General features: G+C 46.9%; 1 protein-coding gene across 1 annotated transcript in view; it reads right to left on the bottom strand.

Moving 5' to 3' along the window:
* Positions 1-15,989: 15,989 nt before the first annotated feature.
* The window catches only part of LOC140424793 (uncharacterized), a 455,234-nt gene continuing 445,876 nt past the window's right edge, over positions 15,990-25,347 (bottom strand). The window contains exon 2 of the mRNA XM_072508205.1: positions 15,990-18,369. Coding sequence (XP_072364306.1) covers positions 17,130-18,347 — 1,218 coding nt within the window. The 5' untranslated portion in view covers positions 18,348-18,369 and the 3' untranslated portion in view covers positions 15,990-17,129. The remainder of the gene's footprint in view (positions 18,370-25,347) is intronic.

A 25,347-nucleotide genomic window follows, 5' to 3' on the forward strand; every position in this document is an offset into this window, starting at 1 on the left:
TTGAAGACCCGCCAGTTGGCGCCGAGATTGCCGAAGATCCGTAGCTGTGGAGGGACCTGGATCTTCTCCATGCCGCTGGAAGGCACTTGCTGGTCATCACGGAATCACTCGAGGTAAACCACTTAGAGATAGTAGACTACTGGTACCATGTCGTGTTAGTCACCCATAACACGGACTGCAACTGGGTACCTCGTGTGTTTTATAGTGGGAAACCACCTTCTAGTGTTCTGCCTGGTGATTGGTTGTGTTCTGTCCTGTGTGTTGATTGGCTGTACTGGGTGTCTGTCACTGCCTGTCTGTATCTCATTATGTGTATGTGTGCATATCATGACAGCTCTCACTGGTGCTGTTTCTTGGGGAGCCTGCAGCAGGAAGCGATTCCAGATTGGGAGAGAGATCCATCCTGTTGTGAAGATTAAAATACGAGAGGCGTTTACATGTTTCAGGTGTAAAGCATTTTATGGGGAATATTTTAATGTGACAATTATCCATTCCCCTTGCTGCGAATAGTGACATCACCAGTGCCCACTCAGTGCTCCTAAAGCTTCTTGATCCGGCGTGGTCCAGTGCTACGTCAAGGTGTGTACCCAAGTTACCCATCAGAGGATCACTCCACGTCCTGTGGCCTTAGATGCCCTTGGCAGTCGTCCTCTGGAGGGGCCTGGAGCCAGGAGGCCCCATCGACTTACTGGTGTCCCTGACATCGCTATGCCACCCTGTTCTGCCCACTGCCCTTGAGATGCGCCAGTGTCAGGAGGAGGGCATTCAGAAGGACTGGAGACAGCGTGGGTCTCCTTGGTGGAAGGCCCAGGAATGGAGTCCAGTGCTTCCTCCTCTATGAGGGTGCCCGTAGGGCCCTGGGTTACTCTAAGTGATGGAGGGGCAGCAGGAGTGAGCTCCTGAAGCCTCTGAATCATCTGGCGCTGCCAGTCCTGGAGGCTCCCCATTGTCTGCACCATGGTGTTGAAACCCTCAGCAGTGGTCCTCTGGCCTTGGCAATGACCACCTGCATCTGGGACATGCCCTCGGTGTTTAGGCCATTCTCTGGAGTGCCTCAACAATGTCCACCTGTGTCAGGGGCATGTACGTTACTGAATGGGACATGATCTCAAGGCCCTCAGCCATGTTCATCAGAGACTGAGCTATGCCTTGGACACCACCATTCATGGCTTGGACACCATGTTTGAGGTTTTCCACTGTGGTCACCATCCTAGAGAGTTGACCTCAGTGCCACGCAATGCCAGCAGCACCTCCTCGCGTAAAGTCTTTGGGATGCCTCCAATCAGCCTTGCAGTCACAGGAATGCCCCTGACACCGCTCCTGAATCTCACAGCTCTGCCTTATCATCTTTATCAGCTCAGGGAGGACCTTATCCAGGGATTCGGCATCTGACTGGGGCTCAGCTGAGTCCAGGGATCCAGCAGACCTCCACAGCTCTCTCCTCTGGATGGTCCTGCCTCCACTTGATGCGCATCAGCAGCTGTGTGGTGCTCACCAGATAGTGACCCAGATTAGCCTGTCTGCTAATCTCACCTCTGAGATGCGTATCTCTGTAATGGTGGATGATGCGGGCGATATCTGTGATGCATTGTCGGTGGTCACCTCGGAGATCTCCCCTGAGGTGTTCTCTTGGGTGGTGGGCGGGCAGTGACTCCGAGTGGCCCGATATCACCAGATGGCAATTCTGCAAGACAATGGACAAGGGGATCCTCACTTCTCTGGCACAGGCCAACCTCGCTGTTGGTCACTGCTCGCATCTCTGGCAATCCCGCAAACTCCAGGGCCCTTTCCTCACCTTTCCTCATAGGGGTGAGGACTCACAACTCTGGAATTCTACCCTTCGTCTTCTCCCTTTCCCTCTTATTCTGGGCTATCTTCTTCTGTGGGGAGAGAGGGCATTATGAGGGCTTGATGAGTCATGGGGCCTATGGCAGGTGGCATGCTTGGGCACCGCACCTGGACATGGAAGGGTTCTGCTGGTGGGTGCCAAGTGGGTTCTGAGAAACATGCCTGGGGGTCGGATGTTGAATGGGTGCGAGGTGTCAGCTGGTGGATTGGGGAGGAGTTGAGGGCAGGCAGGGGTTGGAAATTGAATGGTGGCAGGCAGAACTGATGCCAGGAAGGGAGAGGTCATTCATCTTCTTCCTACATTGGATGGAAGTCCTCCTGGTCATGCACCCACTGATTCTGTCACTGCCCCCCAGGTGGCATTTGCCACCAAGCTGCTGGGTCTCTTACCCCCTCTGGGATAGAGGATGCTCCACCTCTCCTCCGCGGTGTCCAGAACCCTGGCAAGGTTGGCATCCCCAAATTGAGGAGCCGGTCTCCGGGCTGCCATCCTCCTGGCTTGACTGGGAGTGAGTGCTGAGGGACTGCTTAAATGATGCACCTCCTTGTTAGATGCAAACTGCTGAGCCCTGAGCCCAGAGCTGGGCGAATCAGATGCCTGGGGACTCAACCATGGAGTGTTTCACATGGGGGCTCGTTTTTTGCATGAAGTGTGGGTGAAAAGCAATCTGGATCACTTCATTACACCTGAGTCTGTGTGGGTTTCCTTATTCCTTATTCTTATTTGCTTGTCCAGTTCCACAAATATATATACCTGCATCTGAAGCTAGGAGAATCAGCTTAGTGTGAAGCACTTTCTAGGCATGTTACCAGGAGCACCACTTCCATTATCACCAATTAATCAATTCTTTAAAAATTCTATTTCAATTGAATCTTCATTTATAAAATGTGTCATAAAAGTGCTAACTATTTTTTGTCTGGAAACATACTGCAATTAATGGCTCCAGTGGTTTGATTGAACTTCGAAGCCATTGGCTTCAGCATTTAATCATTCTAAGAAGTATTTATTGCTGCAGTCAAAGCTGACAAATGGAATTTCTGTAGTAAACTGCACGGATTGTTCCTTCCTCATCCACCTTCATAAGAATGAAACAGCAACAGCCGCATTCGCAGCCAATTGCTCTCTGGGTAATCACAGTCTAAACGACAGGCCTGACTGTACCCTCATTGGCTCTGAATGCCAAACGGCTTCCTTCCTTTTTGGTGGGCGGCACGGTGACACAGCGGTTAGCACTGCTGCCTCACGGCTCCAGGGTCCCGGGCTCCATTCCGGCTTCAGGTGACTGTCTGTGTGGAGTTTGCACTTTCTCCCCGTGTCTGCGTGGGTTTCCTCCGGGTGCTCCGGTTTCCTCCCACTGTCCAATGATGTGCAGGTTAGGTGGGTTGGCCGTGCTAAATTGCCCCCTAGTGTCCAAAAGGTTATATGGGGTTACTGGGTTACGGTGATAGGGTGGAAGCCTGGGTTTAAGTAGGGCGTTCGTTCCAAGGGCCGGTGCAGACACGTTGGGCCAAATGGCCTCCTTCTGCACTGTAAATTCTATGATTCTATGCATTGGTTGATGTTTGGGGCAGCCAGCCATTGGAACTAGGCTGCCTGAATGGGCACATCCAATTGCACAAGTCCCTACTCCAGGCTCCAGCTGACGCAGGTTCAAGGAACCTGAGTGTTCATGTGAATCCCCAGTAAACAGTGGTACATGCATTGATTGTTTTCACAGGGCCATTGGCAAAATGTATTGAAGCAATGACCATGAAGGTGTCCATTTTAGGCCAATTCAAGAACAAAAATAGATGGAAATACTGTGTAAATATGTTGTGGTTTTTGATAAGAGGTTCTTTTTATTGTTGCATATTTTCTGATCGCATAACATAGGTTAGAACTCTCCTCGTACACTCTACTTCCTACACAAAGCACAGGCAAGATCTTATTAATTATTACTGTTGTGGATTGGGTAGAATGGTATCAGAATGCATTTTAAGATCACTATAGCAAGGACAGATGTTTCACCCTGGTAATTTCTAGGAGCACAAAAAGTCTTGGAATCAATGTATTGAGATTTTCCCATGTCGACAATTTAATGCACCACCGAGTGATCAGTAAATCTGACTTTCAAATTCTGAAGAAAAGGATGTGTGGAATGTCAGCATTGCTGTGTTGTGCAGGCTAATTTCTGGATAGGTTGGACGCCCCTCTTAAGCACTGAATGATGTGTGATTTTTGGGAATTGCTCCACATCTATTTTGGTAATTGCTCTGCATCCGCCGATGTTAGCTCCTCCACATGTGGAGTACTTAACTACAACTCACTAAAGATTGCACATCAAAGACTGGCAGATTGTGTCAAACAGCATGTCCCTTCTGCTGTCTGCAATGGGCAAGGTGCAGATCGTGCCCAACCAGCCCATGGTTATCAAACTCAAAATACAGTGTGATTCTGTGATTGGACATTTGCTGAAATGTCAGTGTGCTAAAAATTATGCTGACAACCAATTTAAGATTGTCAGTTGGGCTCGCAGTGTGGCACATTTGCATGTTCTGGAAGCTACATATATTATTACACGGAGCCCTGGTCTTTGCAGGCAGAAAGAACATGTACACATATTGCGCCTGTTGCAGATAAACAAAATGGCCATTCGCTGGTTCATTTCTCAAGGCAATACCTGGACCAATCAGAGTCAAGCTGCCTGGTTTAAATTTTCAAACAATGCTTGGCAGTTATTTGTCAGTCACCGTTAACTGGTACATTCCCCATGGCAATGCCCCCTATCAATCAGAGTCCACTTGCCAACCAATCATCACTTTCTTCTTATTCCGTATAAAGTTTCCCTGTTTCCTCTGACGTTGGTTTTCTTGCAAAGGTTTCTGATGAGTGCAAGACAAAAAGCTTCAGCAGGTTGTCTATTCTCAGCAACACTAACGATTACTCTTATACCACCTCCCTCCCCGACATCACTACTGAGAAGAATAAGAGGAACAATGTCAAAGGAACAGCATCACCTCCAGGTCACATTTAATTCTGTATTAGACATATTTTAGTGTTCTTTTGGCATCACAGTGATCAACATTCTGGAACCATCAATGCAGGAACGATATCCATTCAAGGAGAAGGATCTCCACCATCGTTTCAGACCATTGAATGATGAGCAATAGAAGTGGCCTTGATGTCATCACTTACACCTCAAGAATAATTTGTTTTATGAAACACGGAAAAATTGGTCGGGTGGTAAATAGTGAGGAGGATAACTTTCGATTACAGGAGGAAAGAGAGGGGCTGGTCAGATCAGATGGGCTGAGCAGTTGTGATGCACTTTGGTAGGACAAGCAAGGCAAGGGAATACATGATAAACGGCAGGACCCTGCAAAGCACCGAGGATCAGAGGGACTTTGGTGTGCATGTACACCCGTCTCTTAAGGTAGCAGAGCAGGTGAATGCAGTAGCTCAGAAGGCATATGGTATACTTGCCTTTATTAGCCGAGGCATAGCATTTAAGAGCAGGGAGGTTATGCTGGAACTGCATGAAATGTTGGTTAGGCCACAGCCAGAGTATTGTGTACAGTTCTGCAATCCACATTATAGGAGGGATGTGATAACACTGGAAAGGATGCAGAGATTTACCAGAATGTGCCTGGGCTGGAGAGTTTTAGTTTATGAAGAGAGATTGGATAGACTGGGGTTGTTTTTCTTGGAGCAGAGGTGACTGAGGGGGGGACATGATTGAGATGTATAAAATTATGAGAAGCATAGATGGACCAGGAAGAAACATTTCCCCTTGGTGGAGGCATCAATGACCAGGGGGCACAGATTTCAGGTAAGGGGCAGGAGGTTTAGAGGGGGCATGAGGGAAAACCTTTTTACCCAGAGGATAGTGGGAGTTTGGAACTTGCTGCCTGAAGGGGTGGTGGAGGCAGAGACCCTCATATCATTTAAGAAGCATTTAGATGTGCATTTGTGATCCCAAGGCATACAAGGCTATGAGCCAAGTGCTGGGAAATGGAATTAGAATAGTTAGGCGGCTGCTTTTGATCGGTGCAGACTCGATGGGCACCGTGGTATATCACTCTATGATGACTCTAAAATGCACATCCTGCCAGCTGCGGAAGAAATTGACAAACTTCAACACGTTGAAAGGCCCAAAAGCAATGGGATGCAGTTAAGATGTTAGAAGTGTGTTAGAAGATGTTAGGGAGGCAGTGGTGTAGTGGCATTGTCACTGGGCTAATAATCCAGCATGGCTGAAGTAATGCTCTGGGGAAATGGGTTCGAATCCCACCAGGGCAGATGCTGGAATTTTAATTTTTAAAAAATATCTGGAATTAAAAGTCCAATGACGAACACGAACATTGATTGTTGTAAAAACTCATGTCCTTTAGGATAGGAAATCTTTCATCCTTCCCTGGTCTGGCCTACATGTGACTCCAGACCCACAGCAATGTGGTTGACTCTGCAATGCCCTCAGGGATGGGCAATAAATGCTGCCCTGGCCAGCGACACCCACATCCCATGAACGAATAAAGAAAAATAAAGCAAGAATTGAATTCAGAAGGATGTTTTTCAAACAGGGGATTATGTGAGAAAAGCAGCAAATTAGCATGAATGTGGACAGTGTCAATGGGTTGAAAAGGTGATCAGTCGATGAAAGGGCTGAATTTGCCCTTAAATGTGTTCTTATATAGATAACAAATGGAATGATAAGAAGGGAAAGGTTACGTGGAGTTGAACTGTAAAATGGGATTGGCTTGTTGAGGGGCCTAATAAACTCTTATAGTTTCTAAAGATAGTTATTTTCTATTGCCACCAAAGGAAGTTTATAATTTATTTGACTTACCGCAATGCATCCTGACACGATTGCTGGATATGTGCTCTGTTGTGCAAGCGCAAGCATGTGTTAGACTGCAGAGGGAAGACCATTGTTATATGTATCCACAATTGAGCTCATGCAAGTGGCTTATTTTGATGAACAGATCAGTGATTCAGGATGTTATGGCTTTATTACTGGCTATGGGAGAGCAGTCAAGCATTACGGAATTCAATTCGAATGACAAATCAGCAACCTTGTTCGCTTCTCATTATTTGGGCAGTGACTAATTCTGCCTTCAGCTTTCAAAACTAAAAATATGGGAATAGCCAGCAAATTGTATCCATGCAGGGCTAAAGCGACACTCAAACGTGTAAAAGTAGCAGAAAAGGTGTATTCTGGTGACAAGTATTTCAACCGCACCTTGTATAACAGACATGTCGGGAATTTCTTTGGGATTTCTGCCAAACAGCTATTGTAACCTTGGTGTACACTCTGGATACATAAACAACGATCTTCTGCTGAATGTATTGTGGTCGATAGAATGATATTTTGGAAGGAATTCTCAGTAACTGACTGCAGTGGTTGAATGATCTTGAATGAGGGCGCTTTGATATAAGATTAAACGTGTGAGATTTACAACAGAGAACAAAATAAAAGGGTTGTGAGGCTGTGGAATGCACCGTAAGAGTTAGTGATAGAAGCCAAGACTGTGTCAATATTTAAGAATAGATTAGATAGGTGGTTGATGGAAAGGGAAATATAGGGATTGTGGAAATAGGGTAAGTATACAAGATTAGGAATACCGCTCATGTGGCAGATAACCATCAATGCATATTGGTTTGATCGAATGTGTCTGAGTTTAAGGGGATAATTTTAACTTAACTGACCCGATAGGATTGGATGCATTGCTTTATTCACACCATTGGAGTAAATGGACAGTCATATTGAGAGGAGCGTAAAATTAGCATAATACCCAGTCTCATGGGTTGCCCCATTGGCTAATTTGTTTAAAAGTATCGTAACCTCTATGTAATTCTATGTAAACTTAATTGCATCATGCGGCTGTGAAGATGGTGGAAAATAAACAAGATGGTCTTTTTTTATCTAACAATGACTTGGTTAGAGGATCAGTTCCATTTACTTGCTACAACTGCATGAGAAAATAAGGAACAGGATCAGGAATAGGCTATATGTTACTCCTGTCTGCTCTGTCTTCCAGTAAGATCATGGTTGATCTTCGAATTCAACTCCATTTTCTCTCCTAGTCCCCGTATCCCTTTGTTCCCTTAATCGCATGGTAGCACAGTGGGTAGCACAGTGGGTTGCTTCACAGTGCCAGGGTCCCAGGTTTGATTCCCAGCTTGGGTCACTATCGGTGCGGAATCTGCACGTTCTCCCAGTGTCTACGTGGGTTTCCTCCAGGTGCTCTGGTTTCCTCCCTGAGTCCCGAAAGACGTGCTTGTTAGGTGAATTGGACATTCTGAATTGTCCCTCTATGTACCTGAACAGGCGCCGGAGTGTGGCGACTAGGGGCTTTTCACAGTAACTTCATTGCAGTGTTAATGTAAGCCTACTTGTGACAATAAAGATTTTTTTTAAAGAATGGTGATGTATCTCCAAACAGCATGGTGTGTGACTTGAAGGGAACATCTACAGGCGTTGTCCCAAAGGCAGGGAGCAGAATTCACTGTTTTTGAGGCTAATGCCGAGGTCAGCATGGGAACTGTGGCATTTTACGACGCCAAAATTGGCGCCGAACCCTCACCGGTCTCAGGGCTAGCAGCCGCGCCAGGAAAACACCCGGCTCCCACGGCAAAAACGGCTGGAGAATGGCCGGGTCCATGGCCGTGCATGGGCATGGCAACGACCTGAAGCAGTCGCGCTGTAAAACATGGCGCCGGCTGTGCGCAGACCCGACCTGCCGAATACTGACCCCTGGCCACCCTGTGGCCACCCCTCACCAGTCCCCTCAGCCCTTGCGGGAGCCCCCTCCCCCCGACCAGCAGCTGTGGAGTTTGCACGATCTCCCCGTGTCTGCGTGGGTTTCCTCCGGGTGCACCGGTTTCCTCCCACAGTCCAAAGATGTGCAGTTTAGGTGGATTGGCCATGATAAATTGCCCCTTAGCGTCCAGAAGGTTAGGTGGGTTTATGGGTATAGGGCGGTGGTTTGGGCCTAGGTAGGGTGCTCTTTTGGAGGGTCTGTGCGGACCCGATGGATTGGATGGCCTCCTTCTGCGCTATAGGGATTCTGTGTATGTATGTGTGTGTTAATAATAACAAAGTTAACCTCTTTCTTTGTTAAAACTCAAGAAAACCTGTCTGACAGGTTCTTTTATGATCACCACACATAAACTATTGAACACTCATTGAATTGACAAGTACATCCTTTTTTTAAAAAAACGCACATTTTATGGTCAAATGAAGAGAGGAAAAAAGGGTCGCCTCAGCCAATACGGGAATTGAACACACATTTTGGCTTTGCTCTGCATCACAAACCAGCTGTCCAGCCAACTGAGCTAAAAAAGCTCCCTATCAGTAGGTCTGAACGTAAACCAAAGGCAAGTGGGCAATTTGGTGGCACAGTGGTTAGTACTGCTGCCTCACAGCGCTAGGGGCCCAGGTTCAATCCTGGTCTTGGGTGATGTGGAGATGCCGGCGTTGGATTGGGGTTGGCACAGTAAGAAGCCTTACAACACCAGGCTAAAGTCCAGCACGTTTGTTTGGAATCACTAGCTCTCGGAGCGCAGCTCCAAAAGCTCGTGGTTCAAAAAAAACCTGTTAAACTTTAACCTAGTGTTGGAAGACTTCTTATTACAATGTACAGACAGAGGAAGGGTAACCAATTTGTAAGTGTCTTCTCTACTCTTCAATGTACTAAGGTTGAATCTCTGTCTTGATGATAAGGGTGCTGTGAGGAATCTACCGAGCCATGAAGTTAAAGATTATGTGTGAATACAATTGTGCTGCTGTTGATGGCCCACAGCACCTCATGGATGCTCAGTTTTGAGGTGCTAGATCTTCTCTGAATCTAACCCATTTAGCACAGTAGGAATGGCACACAACACGGTGGAGCATGTCTTCAGCGTGATGTGAGGACTTTGTTTCGACATGGACAGTTTAGTGGTCACTCCTAATGCTGTTAAGGAAAAGAGCATCTGCAAAAGGATAATCGATAAGGATGAAGTCAAGTATGTATTTCCCTCATATTGATTCTCTCACCAACTGCTGCAGCGTATGTCTTTCAGGAATTGGCCAACTCAGTCAGTCATGGTGCCGCGAAGTCCCATTGGTAATGGGCATTGACATCCCCCACCCAGAGTACATTTTGTGCCCTTGCTACCCTCAGTGCTTCTTCCACGTTATGTTCAACATGGAGGAATATTGATTGATTCAGCAGTTGAGGGAGGGAGGGAGGCAGTGATCAGTAGGAGATTTCCTGGCCCATGTTTGATCTGATGTTATGAGACTTCATGTGGTCCGGAGTCAATATTCATAGATTATCATAGAATTTACAGTGCAGAAGGAGGCCATTCGGCCCATCGAGTCTGCACCGGCTCTTGGAAAGAGCACCCTATCCAAGGTCAACAGCGCCACCCTATCCCCATAACCCAGTAACCCCACCCAACACTAAGGGCAATTTTTGGACACTAAGGGCAATTTATCATGGCCAATCCACCTAACCTGCACATCTTTGGACTGTGGGAGGAAACCGGAGCACCCGGAGGAAACCCACGCACACACGGGGAGGATGTGCAGACTCCGCACAGACAGTGACCCAAGCTGGAATCGAACCTGGGACCCTGGAGCTGTGAAGCAATTGTGCTATCCACAAGGCTACCGTGCTTATTAAGGACTGCCAGTGTCACAACTTAACAACTGCATGCAACTGTGCCACTATCTCTGTCCTGGTGGTAGGGCACGGCATACCCAAGGTAGTGATGGAGGAGTCTGGGACATTGGCTCTAAAGTAAAATTCAGTGACGATGACTATGTCAGACTGTTGCTTCAATAGTCTCTGGGATAGCTCTCCCAAATTTGGCACAAGCCCCCTGATGTTGGTGAGGAGGGTCGACTTTGTTGCATTCAGGGCCTTGGTAGATGGTGCGATGGAAATGGGATGGGCAATGAATGTTGGCCTAACCAGCGAAACCCACATTCCTTGAATGAATTTAAAAAATGGTATTTTAGTTATCTAAACTCGTCTATTTTAGTATCAACTTTCAGTAGATACAGCATGTTTATGAAATTAAAGCCAAATGTTAGAAGAAAAGCATGAGGTAATACGGTATGTTTATTTAAATATCACGAGGGTGCCCTGATAGTGTGTCATGGTTAAGAAGCCTGCTTTAAATAGAGAATTGGCGACTCTACTGTAATTCTTCCTTATTCTAAGATGTCTGATGGACATCTTTTTTGTCCGAAGTCAACCAACCATGGATTGAAACTGGGCTCTACGTTATATACCAGGTAGAAAACAGATGCAAAGAGATCGATTTGAGAAGACTAACAGTATGAATAGTGGAAACAGCTCCAATGTCATACACTGATTGTGGGGCTGTTGAAACCTCCATGTCAACTGCCTAAATCAAGCATTTTGAAAATGTCGTTGAATACTCCGAATAAGAAGCCTAACGTGTGTTTTGGAAATTACACTCACTGCAGGAAGGGACCACTGGAAGCTGAGGCCAAAAGGCTCGGTTTAGAAAAAAAAAACTTACTCGAGCGTGGAGCCAAGAGAAGCAGGTGTTGAGTTAGGTCAGAGACAATCGGTTTGCCTGGACACCCTGTGATCAGCGCGCTGCCGCTATGTGGTTCTGATACCACCATCATTGGATGTGTGCATTGCACCCAGATTTTCCACCTCAGTTCAGGAGCTGTCAACCTCCGAGTGTGTGTATGTATGTGTGCGTATGTGTGTGTATCTGCGAATGAACTCTTCAATCCGAGCATACGTTCACACTTTCATACAGCAGACATCTCAGAATCACAGAAAAATACAGTGCAGGAAAGGACCTTCGGCCCATCGAGGCTGAACCACCGCCTGATCTGCCAATCTTAACCCCATTTGCCAGCACTTGGCACATTGCCTCGAATGTTAAGACTGCCAAGTGCTCACCCAGGTACTTGTCAGAGGATGTGAGTCAACCCACCTCCCAGGCAGTGCGTCTGGACCGTCACCAGCCTCTGGGTAAAAAAGATTTTTCTTAAATCCCCCCTGAACCTCCCACCCCTCACCTTGAACTTGTAACCGACCTTTCAACTAAGGGGAACAGCTGTTCCTTATCCACCCTGTCCATGCCCCTCACAATCTTGCATACCTTGATCAGTTCGCCCCTCTGTCTTCTCTGCTCCAGTGAAAACAACCCAAGCCTATACTTTTTTAAATTTAGAGTACCCAATTATTTTCTTTTCCAATTAAGGGGCAATTTAGCGTGGCCAATCCACCTAACCGCATATCTTTGCGTTGTGGGGGTGAAACTTGAGAAAGGACGTACTGGCACTGGAGGGTGTGCAGAGGAGATTCACTAGGTTAATCCCAGAGCTGAAGGGGTTGGATTACGAGGAGAGGTTGAGTAGACTGGGACTGTACTCGTTGGAATTTAGAAGGATGAGGGGGGATCTTATAGAAACATATAAAATTATGAAGGGAATAGATAGGATAGATGCGGGCAGGTTGTTTCCACTGCGGGTGAAAGCAGAACTAGGTGGCATAGCCTCAAAATAAGGGGAAGTAGATTTAGGACTGAGTTTAGGAGGAACTTCTTCACCCAAAGGGTTGTTAATCTATGGAATTCCTTGCCCAGTGAAGCAGTAGAGGCTCCTTCATTAAATGTTTTTAAGATAAAGATAGATAGTTTTTTGAAGAATAAAGGGAATAAAGGGTTATGGTGTTCAGGCCGGAAAGTGGAGCTGAGTCCACAAAAGATCAGCCATGATCTCATTGAATGGCGGAGCAGGCTCGAGGGGCCAGATGGCCTACTCCTGCTCCTAGTTCTTATGAAACCCACTCAGAAATGGGGAGAATGTGCAAACTCCACACAGACAGTGACCCGGGCTGGGATCGAACCCGGGTCCTCAGCACCGTAGGCAGAAGTGCTAACCACTGGACCACCATACCACCCTCACCCAAGCCTATCCAACCTCTCTTCATAACTTAAATGTTCCATCCCAGGCAACATCCTGGTGAAAAGCCTCTGCACCCCCTCCAGTGCAATCCCATCCTTCCTATAATGTGGTGACCAGAATTGCACACAGTACTCCAGCTGTGGCCTCACCAATGTTCTATACAACTCAAACATGACGTCCCTGCTTTTGTAATCTATGCTACGATTGATGAAGGCAAATGTCCCATATGCCTTTTTCACCACCCTATTAACCTGACCTCCTGTCTTCAAAGATCTATTTATAAACATGCCAAGATTTATTTTTTCCTCAGGACTTCCCAGTGGCGTGCCATTCCTTCCAAAGTGTAAACACCTCACACTTTTCAGGATTAAACTCCATCTACCACTTTCCTGCCCATTTGACATCCCATCTATATCTTCCTGTAACCCAAGACACTCAGCCTCACTGTTAACCACCCGGCCTATCTTTGTGCCATCCTCAAACTTACTGATCCTATCCCCCACATAGTCATCTATGTCATTTATATAAATGACGAATAATAGGGGACCCAACACAGACCCTTGTGGTCCGCCACTGGACTCTGGCTCCCAGTCACTAAAACAGCTGTCTGTCATCACCCTCTGTCTCCTACAGCTCAGCCAGCTTTGAATCCACCTTCTCAAGTTCCCCTGTATCCCATGTGCATTTCCCTTCTTTATATGTCTCCCATATGGGACCTTGTCAAATGCTTTGCTGACATCCATGTAAACTACATCAACTGCACTACCCTTATCTACACACTTAGTCATGTGGTAAAAATTCAATCAAATTTGTTGGCATGACCTCCCTCTGACAAAGTCATGCTGACTATTCCTGATTAAACTTTGCCTCTCCAAGTGGAGATAGATTCTCTCCTTCAGAATTTTCTAAATTAGTTTCCCCACCACTAACGTGAGACTCACTGGCCTGTAGATCCCTGGCTTATCCCAACAGCCTTTCTTAAATATTGGGAGTTCATTCACGGTTCTCCAGTCCTCTGGCACTTCCCCCGTTGCCAGAGAAGAATGAAAAATTTGGATCAAGGCCCCTGCAATCTCCTCCCTCAGCAACCTGGGGCAAAATTCATCCGGACCTGGAGACTTCTCCACTTTTACGTCTGCCAACACCTCCAATACCTTGTCCCTCCCTATGACAACTTGCTCAATAACCTCACAGTCTCTCTCCCCGAGTTCCATACCTGCCCCCTAATTCTCTTGGGTGAAAACAGATGTGAAATATCATTTAACACCCTACCAATGTTTTCTGGCTCCACCCACAGACACCCGCCTTGGTCCCTAATGGGGCCTACTTTTTCCCTCGTTATCTCTACACTATTGTAACAGGTTTTAACCCCTTTGATAAAAGTTGGTAGAAGGAGAAAGGTGCCCATATCTTTTACATCACTCAGGGTTCCTTGCAGTAATACTTTTAACATATTTGGCTCTCAAAGAACACCTGGTACAGACTGTCTGCTTCATTGGATGTTTCCAAAATGATCATGGGCTGGATTCTCTATTCCTGCGACTAAACGTTGACGCTGGGGCAGGATTCGTGGAGTTCCACGTCAGCAAAACTGGCGCTGCACCTGGACTGATTCAGCGACGGCGGAGGGGCTAGCACTGGCACCACATGGAACACAATCGATTCCAATGAAAAACGGTGTGGGATTCGCTGGGCCTGTGATTGAGACTCGGGCGGCTGACAAGCTGCAGCCACATATTCGCATTACCCTCCCAACATTCACTCATCCCAGCCAACAAGATGGCACTGGTTGTGCTGGAGTGCAACCATACCGCTGATCAATCAGCTGTAGCCAGAGGGCACCTCAGGGGGTGCCCTGGGGAGACACCATTACCACCTGTGGCCCTAGGTTCACAGTGGGCAATCAGCGATGTGCACAGCTGCATGGCTGCCTTGCAGGCCGCAGCACTGGTGCTCCGTGCCCGTCCAACCTGACCCCATCCTGGCCACCCACCGCTACTCCCCCCAGCCCTGGCAGAAGTACACCCGGCCAGCGGCACAACTGTCAGCAAACCATGGCGATGTAGGACACTTTCCGTACCCCCGCTCTCACCCTCAGCATTCACGGCCCCTGTTTCATGATTTTTAAAAGCACAAGTGAACCTCGCCATCGGGAATTCGCCCTGGTGGAGGGGAGCATCACGGAGGCCCTGGAGAATACCGAGTCAGGCCCGCTAATGATATGCCAATGGCATTTACTGTACGTGCATTCTGGAATGCATTGACACCGCTGTCGCGTCACCGGAGAATTGCTATTTGGCGTGAAACCGCCGATTTCAGCGTCAAAACCGATTCTCACCCAATCACGTTTCCCGATTACGGCATCAGCTGACGGAGAATCCCTCCCCATGTGCTTCACATAGCATAGGAACATAGGCATTTAGGAGCTGGAGTAGGCCACTCGGCCCTTCAAGCATTTTTCTTCATTCGGTAAGATCATGACTGATTAGGCTGTGACCTCAACTCCACTTTCCCCATCTGTCGGCCTTGACTCCCTTGTCTATCAAAAATATGTTGAACTCAGGCTTGAATAAATACAATGATCCGGCCTGCACTGATCTCTGGAGAAGAGAGTTCCACAGACTAACAGCCTGAGAGGAAAAAAATCTCCTCATCTCCGTCTTAAATGGGAGACCTCTCATTCAGAAACATTGTCCCCTATTTCTAGTAGCCACCAGCATGGGAAAACATCCTGCTGGTATCCATACTTTCATGTCCCCTCAGGTTCTTATATATTTCAAGAAGATTGCCTCTCGTTCTTCTAAATTTCAATGAGAATTGGCCCAGCTTGTTCAATCTTTCTTCATAAGATAACTCCTCAGCCCTGGAATGAGTTGAGTGAACCTCCTCTGAACTGCTTCCAACCCAATTATATCGTCATCCTTTTTCAAAACTGTACCCAGTATTCCAGATGTGGTATCACCAAAGCTTTGTGCAGCTGCAATAAAGCTTCCCCACTTTTGCATTCCATTCCTCTTGCAATAAATGCCAACATTCAATTTGCCTCTCTAATCTCCTGCATACGAAGGGGCTGGTTTAGCACAGTGGGCTAAATAGCTGGCGTGTAACGCAGAACAATGCCAGTGTAGATCTCCAAATTTCTTTCCCTGTCAGTCTGGCCTCAATAAAAGTTGAGACGGATTCGCACGTAAACAAGTTATTTATTTAGCTTGCAAGCTTGAATCATCTTACAGAAATGTAAGAGACATCCAGTTTCTTACATTCCAGAAAACGACTGACTAAAAGACAAAGGGATCTCTGCAAAATCAGTTCAAATGGTATCAAGTTTCACATACTCGACGGACATAGGTCAGCCTAGGTCCCTCCTGACCTGTTTAATCTATTCTGATTGGCTCACTTCCAATCCCTTTCTCTGGCCCCTATCAATGAAGCATCACTCTCATAGACACACCTCTTCCTGCTTTTTCCATGCGGTCTCAAATTCCTTTGTCCCTAACTGCAAGAATCAAAGTGGCTTATTTCTACATTACATTAACTAGTAACTCTAAAGTAACTATTTTATATCACATTCGTCATTCCCTCCTTTTATCATTCCATGATAACCGAACTATCCAATCTATAGCTACGGTCCCTCATCTAAAAAGATCCGTCGCTGCATTTCCAATTCCTGTCTTAGCCCCCCTTCATCTGCTTCACCCTCATGGATTTTAACAGTTAAAATTTTTTTCTCGGTGATTGGGGCGGTGATCTGATCCAGTGCACCCCGCATTCTACCCATCACACATTTAAGGATGGCCAGGCCCACAAAGATGCAGCCGATAGCTACCACTAGATACATGGCCATATTTATCAACCAGTCCTTCCATCCTCCAAATCCCCAGTTACCCCAAGAGCCAGGATCCTGCATCCCGTCCAAGTGATCCCGTATGCGATCCATAAATTTAGTGATGTTAGCAGTCAAGTCCTGAATCCCCATAATACACTTGCCCTGTACTATGGCGCATACCCCACCCTCACGGGCCAGAAGATAGTCAAGAGCATACCGGTTCTGCATTGCAAACAACCGTAGCTGAGACAACTCCTTAGTTATTGCCCCGAGGGCTCCCAAGGTTTCATTTCCCAAGATGGTAAGGCCGCAAATAAAATAATTCCGATCACTAACAGCCAAGGAACCCCCCACACCTCCCGGTGTCAATACGCTCAGAATGCCCCACCCGGCTGAGTGGCCCCGGTTGGGTGCAAGAACCTGAGGTTTTTTCCAGTTCTCGCAAAATTCAGCAGAGACTGCCCGGCGTGCTAACTGATTATGCAGGTTCCACGCCGAAGGGCAGGGGACTGTGGTAGGGACTAGAGTCCCTATAGCAATTCGGCGGGGAAATGGGGTGACAAAACGTTGGTCGCCGTACCATTAAATAAAAAGTAGTATCCTTGTTCCGTGTGGAGACTAGCATCACAATCAGCATATCGGTTGCGTAAGGACCTCCCAGTAGCCCAGTTTATCCAATTTTGAAATGCCCATTCGGGCCGCCCAGCAATGCAGAAAGCCCTATTCCCAACAGTGATATGAGAGACATTCGCCCAGCCACAAAGGAGCTGGAGGCCAGCGTTCAATGGAACGCAAGTGGTGTTATAACAAACGCATTGGCCAGACGCCTGGGTGATATGGCACCTCCTGTCCGTACAGGTGGGAAACAGACATGTTATATTTGTGTCCACCTCTACCAGCAAACAGCCGTACCCTTCACTGCTGAAGCAATTCTCGTACGACCGGGAATCCCTATTGGGAGTGAAGTGGCTAGGTATGTACGCCCTCCACCGTCGCAGCCTATCGTACTGTGAGTGGGGATTACCCCGAGGAAGGGGAAGGCAAATAGCCGGTGGTGCTGAATCCGGATCGTAAGGAAGAGTGACTTGCTCGGGCAATGGCTCGGAACGCTGACAATGAACCATCGTTTGGGGAGTGCCCCAAAGCGGTGAAACAGAAAATAACCTAGACACCGCTGCGGGGTTTGGGTAGCAGACAACCCGTCCCTGGCCATACAGACGGTGGTAAATCTGGTAGAAGAGATTCATACTACCCGGGTTTTCCTCAGTTTGGCCTTTAATTAACTTAAGTGCATCTCCCGGTAACCTACGTTCTAGCTGTACTTCCCTTCTCACACGCCCCGTCCTCTCTCTAGTCCCTTTCTCTTTCTCATGGTCTCTTCCTACACTCTTCTGACAGCCTGATGTTACCTTTATTGTACCACTTTTAACACATCCAAAATCAAATTTACATGTATTCCAAAAACAAGGCAATGTCCATATAATGTTCCCTTCCCATCGCCGGGACCGGTGCAGCTGCTTCATGACTCCCGCATTCTCCTTAACTTTGATGACCTTCCATGAGTCGATACCATGTCCTCGTATATGGGGGCAGCGAAGAACATCACCTTTGCATAGGTGATGTATCCTTGTAGATTGGTTGGGGCTACACAGATACATAATATTCCCCTTTTCCATGTCCATCGCCAATAACACGCCAAGCGAAGTGAGGCCAAATATCAGACAGACGATGCGTAGCCACTCCATCATGCTCCACACCTGTAAAATAGCACTGGAGAAGGGAGGCAGGTTAGTATCCGACCTTTTACAGTAGTGGAGATGGGCTCAATTTACAGTGATGTAGGTGGACCCAAGCACTTCGCCCCTCCTCTTTAACTGCTGTGGGGGTGGTAAGGAGAACTTGGAAGGGCCCGTCCCATCGCGGCTCCGACCCCTTCCTAGTCCAATTTTTTGACCATGACATAACTACCGGGCTGGACTGAAAGTGAGCTAGGTACTGGGGCAATCACTGGTGAGCCGCACGGACTGGGCCATGGAGTTCCTTGAGCACTTGCGTAAAGGCTAGAACATAGGTGGTCATTTCTTCAGTCATCTGATGAAACTGAACCCGTCTGGGAACCTGCAGGCTCCAAGGAATTCTAAGAGGCCTGCCATAAAGAATCTCGGCGGGAGAGAGCCGGGCTGGTCCCGCAGGTGTAACCCGCAGCTGGAAGAGGGCAACGGGGAGCAACTTAAGCCATGTCAGTCCCGTGTCTGCTCTTAATTTAGCCAATTTAGTTTTGAGGGTCTGATTGTGTCTCTCAACCACCCCGGCTGCCTGTGGTCTGTAAGCACAGTGTAACTGCTGGCGTATGCCCAACTGGGAGCAAAACTCCTTGTTAATTTGTCCAATAAAATGAGGCCCATTATCAGAACTTAACTGAGCTGGTATACCGTACCGGGGAATGATTTCCCTCATCAAGACTTTAACCACAGTAACAGCTTTACTATAGATAGTCGGATACGCCTCAACCCATCTGCTGAACACATCCACAATGACCAAAACATATTTGTAACATTGACACCTTTCCAACTCAATGTAATCCATTTGGAGCGTCTCAAAGGGACCACTGGGCAACGGGGTTTGCCCCTTCCCACAAGGGATACCTTTTCCGGTGTTATATTGCTGACAAATCAAACACCGATTACTGATACTTTGGGCCAACCCCTGCATTTTAGGGTGCCACCAAGTGTCCAGCAACAAATCACTAGTCCCTCGAGCCCCACAATGAGTTGCAAAGTGTACACATTCGATGACCCATAAAGCCAGTACATCAGACATACAAGTCTGATGTGCAGGCGTGGTCCATAAAGAGAAACAGAATCATATGTACAACCTAACCGTTTCCACATTTGTTTATCACTCTCAGGAGCGTCCTCCTGTAACCTTATGACGTCTTGGATGGTTGGCATTGGCTTGTCAGAAGCAGACATATTTATAGTAGATCGTTTAGTCTGACTTAACATTTTAGGCACCATCACTTGCTGAATTTGTGCGGCTGTGCGCGCTGCACAATCTGCTCGTTCATTACCAACGTCAACTGGGGTTGTACTATTCGTGTGGGCAGCGCATTTAATAACGGAAATCTGCGCTGGCATAAGGAGGGCCTGCAGTAGGTCATTAACTAAACCCCGGTGGGATATTTGACCACACATAATCATGTCAGGTTGTTCTGACGAAATGTCACTCAAATCGCCCCTTATTGTGGTAGTTTCCTGAATCAAGGCTGAACAGTCGTGGCCAGGTGCGTCTTCATGGACAGGGGGACCACTAAGAAAACAGGCTGGATTGATAGTGGTACAGTATTTAAATGTCAGACGTGGATTGTTCAAAAGGTATATCTCATACCTATTCTGACGAGCTGCGGTAAGATGCTGACCATTCGCCCCATATCCCTGGCATGGTACTGGTCATGGACCTGACGTGTAATATGAGGGCTTACCGAAGCTGACTGTGGCCATAAATGTGGTGATATTGTAACAAAATCGGCTGTACCTTCTTTTCCCGTGACTGTGGCTGTAACCTTGACTGGCCATTCGGTCTCAAGTAATGGCCGGTATTTGTCCTCCAACTCCCTGTTTCGTCCAGTTCTGTCATAGGCCAGGGTAACGTGATGCAGTGACTGTTCAATATCTAACGTCCACCACTGGGGGGTGATAGAAATATAGCACTGTTGTCTCATCCTCCTCTTCGCTGATCCACCCACCCAAAGTCACTATATTGGAGCTCCTGCTGGTAAACTACCATTTCTGCCGCTTGTTGGGATCGCAGATCATCCTTTTTCATTACATACTCAGTCTTAACCTTTGTAACTGAGCCTCCTTCTTGGCCTACACCCTCCTTCCAGTAAATTCTGACTGCCCTTGCCATCTGGGAAGGGTCGTTCTCTGTCCAATTCATGTTATTACATTTCACAGCAGTAACCACAGAAGGTGGTAGGCAATGCATTAACATAGCACAGTATTGAGGGGAATTCTGACCATTTTGATACAGCAAATCGCCTGACTGCCCCCGGTAGATTTCATTAAAACGCCCCAGACATTCCTATGGCTCGTCAATCTTCCTAGGTTTTAGGTCTAAGATAACAGAAAGATTTATGGGCCTTTGAAATGTGCTATTCAACGCATTCAAGATCTGTGTCCTTCTTTTCTCTATTTGCTCTCTTTTTTTTTAAAACTTAAAAATGTTTGAAAATTCAAATTGAATTACTGCAACTTGCAAGCTTAGCTCTGATCTCAACTCAGAACTAAATTTACAATTTGCTTAACACAAACTTGTATAACATTTACAACTTAATTATTTCTTTATCTTAACAATTTTTCTTTTAACAAGTTTTTTTTCTGTTACATACACATAAGTATTAGCAAAATCAACTATCATAAGTATTAGCAAAATCAATTATCATCTCCAGATTGACACTTTTTAAAATGGTGTCCATGATCTTCTTTAAGTTTCTATTAACCTCCAGATAAAATGAGATAAACCTTATTTCAAGTAAGTAAAATTTAAGATTCTGGCAATTTCAATCAATTGCTTTCGAAAATAATAACTTTTATCAAAGAGGTGGAGAAACCCACTGGTTTCCTTTAATTAATTCAAAACGTAACTTTGCTGGTGTTCACTGACTCAAAGGAAAGGTATCCGATTACACTGCAGACTGGTGCTGTTATCTCAAGGCCTGAGTGAGAAGCACTGTCTGTTTTCAACTCCGCCTGCTGCTGTTAACCCTTTGAGAGACTTCTGCTTCAACCTCACAATCTCAACTAGACCTCGGAACTTTACAGTCCAAGGAGACAATTTTAGCTTAATCAACTATATATTTAAAACACTCACACATAGAGTTGAACCATCTTCAGATTTAAAAACAGTTATACTGGACTGAACCTTCATTAATTAAGTCACATCAGCCTCTGAACCCTGATAATAGACTGAACCTTTATTATTTAAGTCACATCAGCCTCTGAACCCCGATAATAGACTGAACCTTTATTATTTAAAGTCCCATCAGCCTCTGAACCCTGATAATAGACTGAACCTTTATTATTTAAAGTCCCATCAGCCTCTGAACCCTGATAATAGACTGAACCTTTATTATTTAAAGTCCCATCAGCCCAAAACCCTAACCCAAGCCGAAACAACAATATGAAATCCCATCAATTAAAGTGCTAATCCCCAGACTGACCTGTGATTTCGTCGAGGCGGTCTTTCTGTGCCAACCGCGAGTGACCAGACTAATCAGACGATAAGAAGAGGGGAACAATCAATGCTGGTCGTTTTCCATTTCTACATTGAGGGCCCTTTGTTCCCGTCCTCCTGTTCATAATCAGTCTAATTCTGATTTCGCAGTTGGATCAGGATCGCCCAGAGAAATCCCGGTTTTCGGCACCAAATGTAGATCTCCAAATTTCTTTCCCTGTCAGTCTGGCCTCAATAAAAGTTGAGACGGATTCGCACGTAAACAAGTTATTTATTTAGCTTGCAAGCTTGAATCATCTTACAGAAATGTAAGAGACATCCAGTTTCTTACATTCCAGAAAACGACTGACTAAAAGACAAAGGGATCTCTGCAAAATCAGTTCAAATGGTATCAAGTTTCACATACTCGACGGACATAGGTCAGCCTAGGTCCCTCCTGACCTGTTTAATCTATTCTGATTGGCTCACTTCCAATCCCTTTCTCTGGCCCCTATCAATGAAGCATCACTCTCATAGACACACCTCTTCCTGCTTTTTCCATGCGGTCTCAAATTCCTTTGTCCCTAACTGCAAGAATCAAAGTGGCTTATTTCTACATTACATTAACTAGTAACTCTAAAGTAACTATTTTATATCACATTCGTCACCAGCAGCGCGGGTTCAATTCCCATACCGGCCTCCCCGAACAGGCGCCGGAATGTGGCGACTAGGGGCTTTTCACAGTAACTTCGTTGAAGCCTACTTGTGACAATAAGCAATTATTATTATTAACGTTTTGTAATTCAAGCACCAAGACACCCCAGATACCTCTATTTAAAACAATATTGGGCAAAAGCTGGAGATATTCTGGGTTGAATTTTCAGCCCTTTTGCCTGGCAGAAATCCAGCAGCAGAACCACAGAAATGGTGTCCAATGAATGACCATCCGGTCTCTGGGCCTTGGCAATGTTCTAAAGTAAGTCATGTGATATCTCCGACTCCGTTAAACTTAGAACCCTCAGTCAGAATGTTACAAGTTCAAGTCTTACTCAAGAGACTTGTGCGCAAATTCTGGGTCAATATTTCAGTGTAGTATGTCGTTGTTTGAGGTGCCATCTTTCGGGTGAAACATTCAATCAAGGCCCGATCTTCTCTCTGATGGGTGAAAAAGATTCAATGGCAGGTGTTTGAAGTGAGAATTCTCCACAGTGTCCTGGGTAACATTTAACCCACAACCTACTTCTATTAACAAATTAGCTAGGCGTTTATCTCATTGTTATTCATGGAATTGTGTTCGGCCCAATTGGCCTGAATTTCCTATAATATACTTCAAAAAGTAATTATTTGGCTGTAAAGTGCTTTTGGACAGCCTGAGATTGTGAAAGACAGGCTCAAAGCACATCCTTTCTTTCTACCAATGGGAAGCCAGCATCCCATCTCAAGACCCCAGGCCTCAACTACATTCCAGGAACCTCTCAGCATCTGGATTATGCTCTGTCCTCAAAATGGACTAGAACTCCTGACTGGACGGCCCTGCAAGTACATTCAGAAAATTAAAGAACCAGGGGCGGGATTCTCCGCAATCGACGCGATGTCCGCCGATCGGCGCCAAAAACGGCGCAAATCAGTCCGGCATCGCGCCGCCCCAAAGGTGCGGAATTCTCCGCATCTTGAGGGGCCGAGCCCTCACCTTGAGGGGCTAGGCCCGCGTCGGACTGATTTCCGCCCCGCCAGCTGGTGGGAAAGGCCTTTGGTGCCCCGCCAACTGGCGCGGAAATGACATTGCCGTGCGGCGCATGCGCGGGAGCATCAGCGGCCGCTCACGGCAACCCCGCGCATGCGCAGTGGAGGGGGTCTCTTCCACCTCCGCCATGGTGGAGACCATGGCGAATTGGATATTCCAAATTTACTAAAATAAAGGACCACCAAAAAGACCACGACCGAGATTTTGCAACTGCATTTGCCGCGGGCATGAATAGCAATGTCGGTGCAAAATCCGGCAAGAGTCAAAAAATTATAGTCTTGATGGCGATATCTCGTTTTCAAATTTTACCCGCTCCACACCAGTGATGTAACGAGGTTCATGCCCAGAATGTTCAGGAACCTAATTTAAATCAATTCTAATAACATTAAGAGCATCCCCACCACCAGCACTTGGTGCAAAAATGATGAAACTCTGATATAGGCCGGCAGTCTTCAGGACAAGCTAATTCGTCAAAGGGTCCGAGAAATGTTTCGGGCCACGGGCCCTGGATTCCATTTTTGTTGGCCCTGTTCCAAAATGGCAGAATATCCTCTGATTGCCCTGTGATCATTTTCCCTCAAAATACTTGAATACTCGAGAGATGATATGCACTTCAAAAATGTGATGACTCTTTTGAACAATGCTATTGAGAACTGAGTAGGCTGTACAGTGCCTGAAATACGAATGGGCACAGTTTCCAGATCGAGGTTCCCTTTTTTCCCTACAAGTGCTGGCTGAAATTATGTTGTTACGACCCCTTGGGCTAGGGTGCGGTCAATTCCTGTCCCCCTTGACCCAGAGTCGCAACACATTCGAATTCACAAATTATTCTTAGAAAAATGCCGAAAGTCTTTGGCCCTTGGCTGCCCAATAATTACAGTCACCAGGTTTGTAAATTTAAACACAATTACTTTTTATTTATAACAGGAACTATAATGATATAAGCAGAAAATACAACAGGTTAACTATTGTCTAATTCTTAATTCTCCACTTTAACTTGCCCCCACCCTCTACATACGCACACACACACACACACACAAGACAAACACAGGAGGGAAGAGAGGGGCGAAAATAATAAGTGAGAGGATAAAGAGTCTTTGTTTCAGATGGTTATCTTGAAGCACACTTTCCTTCAAACCAGACTTTCAGGTCGAAGGCTCTGTTTTCCAGTCTGTAATGGTTTTCATTGTAGATTCATTCAGGCCTCTGCATTTTCAGAAATACAGCAGCTACCCAACGGTTTTGGAGAAAACACAAGAGGGAGCGAGAGAGAGAGAGCAGGTCCTTGGGCGCGATTCTCCACTCCCACGCCGGTTGGGAGAATCGCCTGGGCCGTCAAAATTTCCCGGGCTGCCGGTCCGACGCCCTTCCGCGATTCTCCCAAGCGGCGGGAACAGCCCGGTCGAGTTTCGCGGGCCGCATGCCGGAGAATCGCCGGAGACACCCAAAATGGCGATTCTCCGGCACCCCCGCTATTCTCAGGCCCGGATGGGCCAAGCGGCCAGGCCAAAACGGCGGGTTTCCCCTGGCGCCGTCCGCACCTGGTCGCTGCAGTCGTGAACGGTGCGTGAACGCTGGGGGGCGGCCTGCGGGGGGGCGAGGGGGGATCCTGCACCGGGGGGTACCTCAAATGTGGGGGGGCCCGCGATCGGTGCCCACCGATCGTCGGGCAGTCCTCTCTGAAGGAGGACCTCCTTCCTTCCGCGGCCCCACAAGATCTGTCAGACATCTTCTTGCGGGGCGGACTTAGAGAGGACGGCAACCACGCATGCGCGGGTTGGCGCCGGCCA

Source organism: Scyliorhinus torazame, chromosome 6 (genome assembly GCF_047496885.1).
Source record: "Scyliorhinus torazame isolate Kashiwa2021f chromosome 6, sScyTor2.1, whole genome shotgun sequence".
NCBI lineage: Eukaryota > Metazoa > Chordata > Chondrichthyes > Carcharhiniformes > Scyliorhinidae > Scyliorhinus > Scyliorhinus torazame.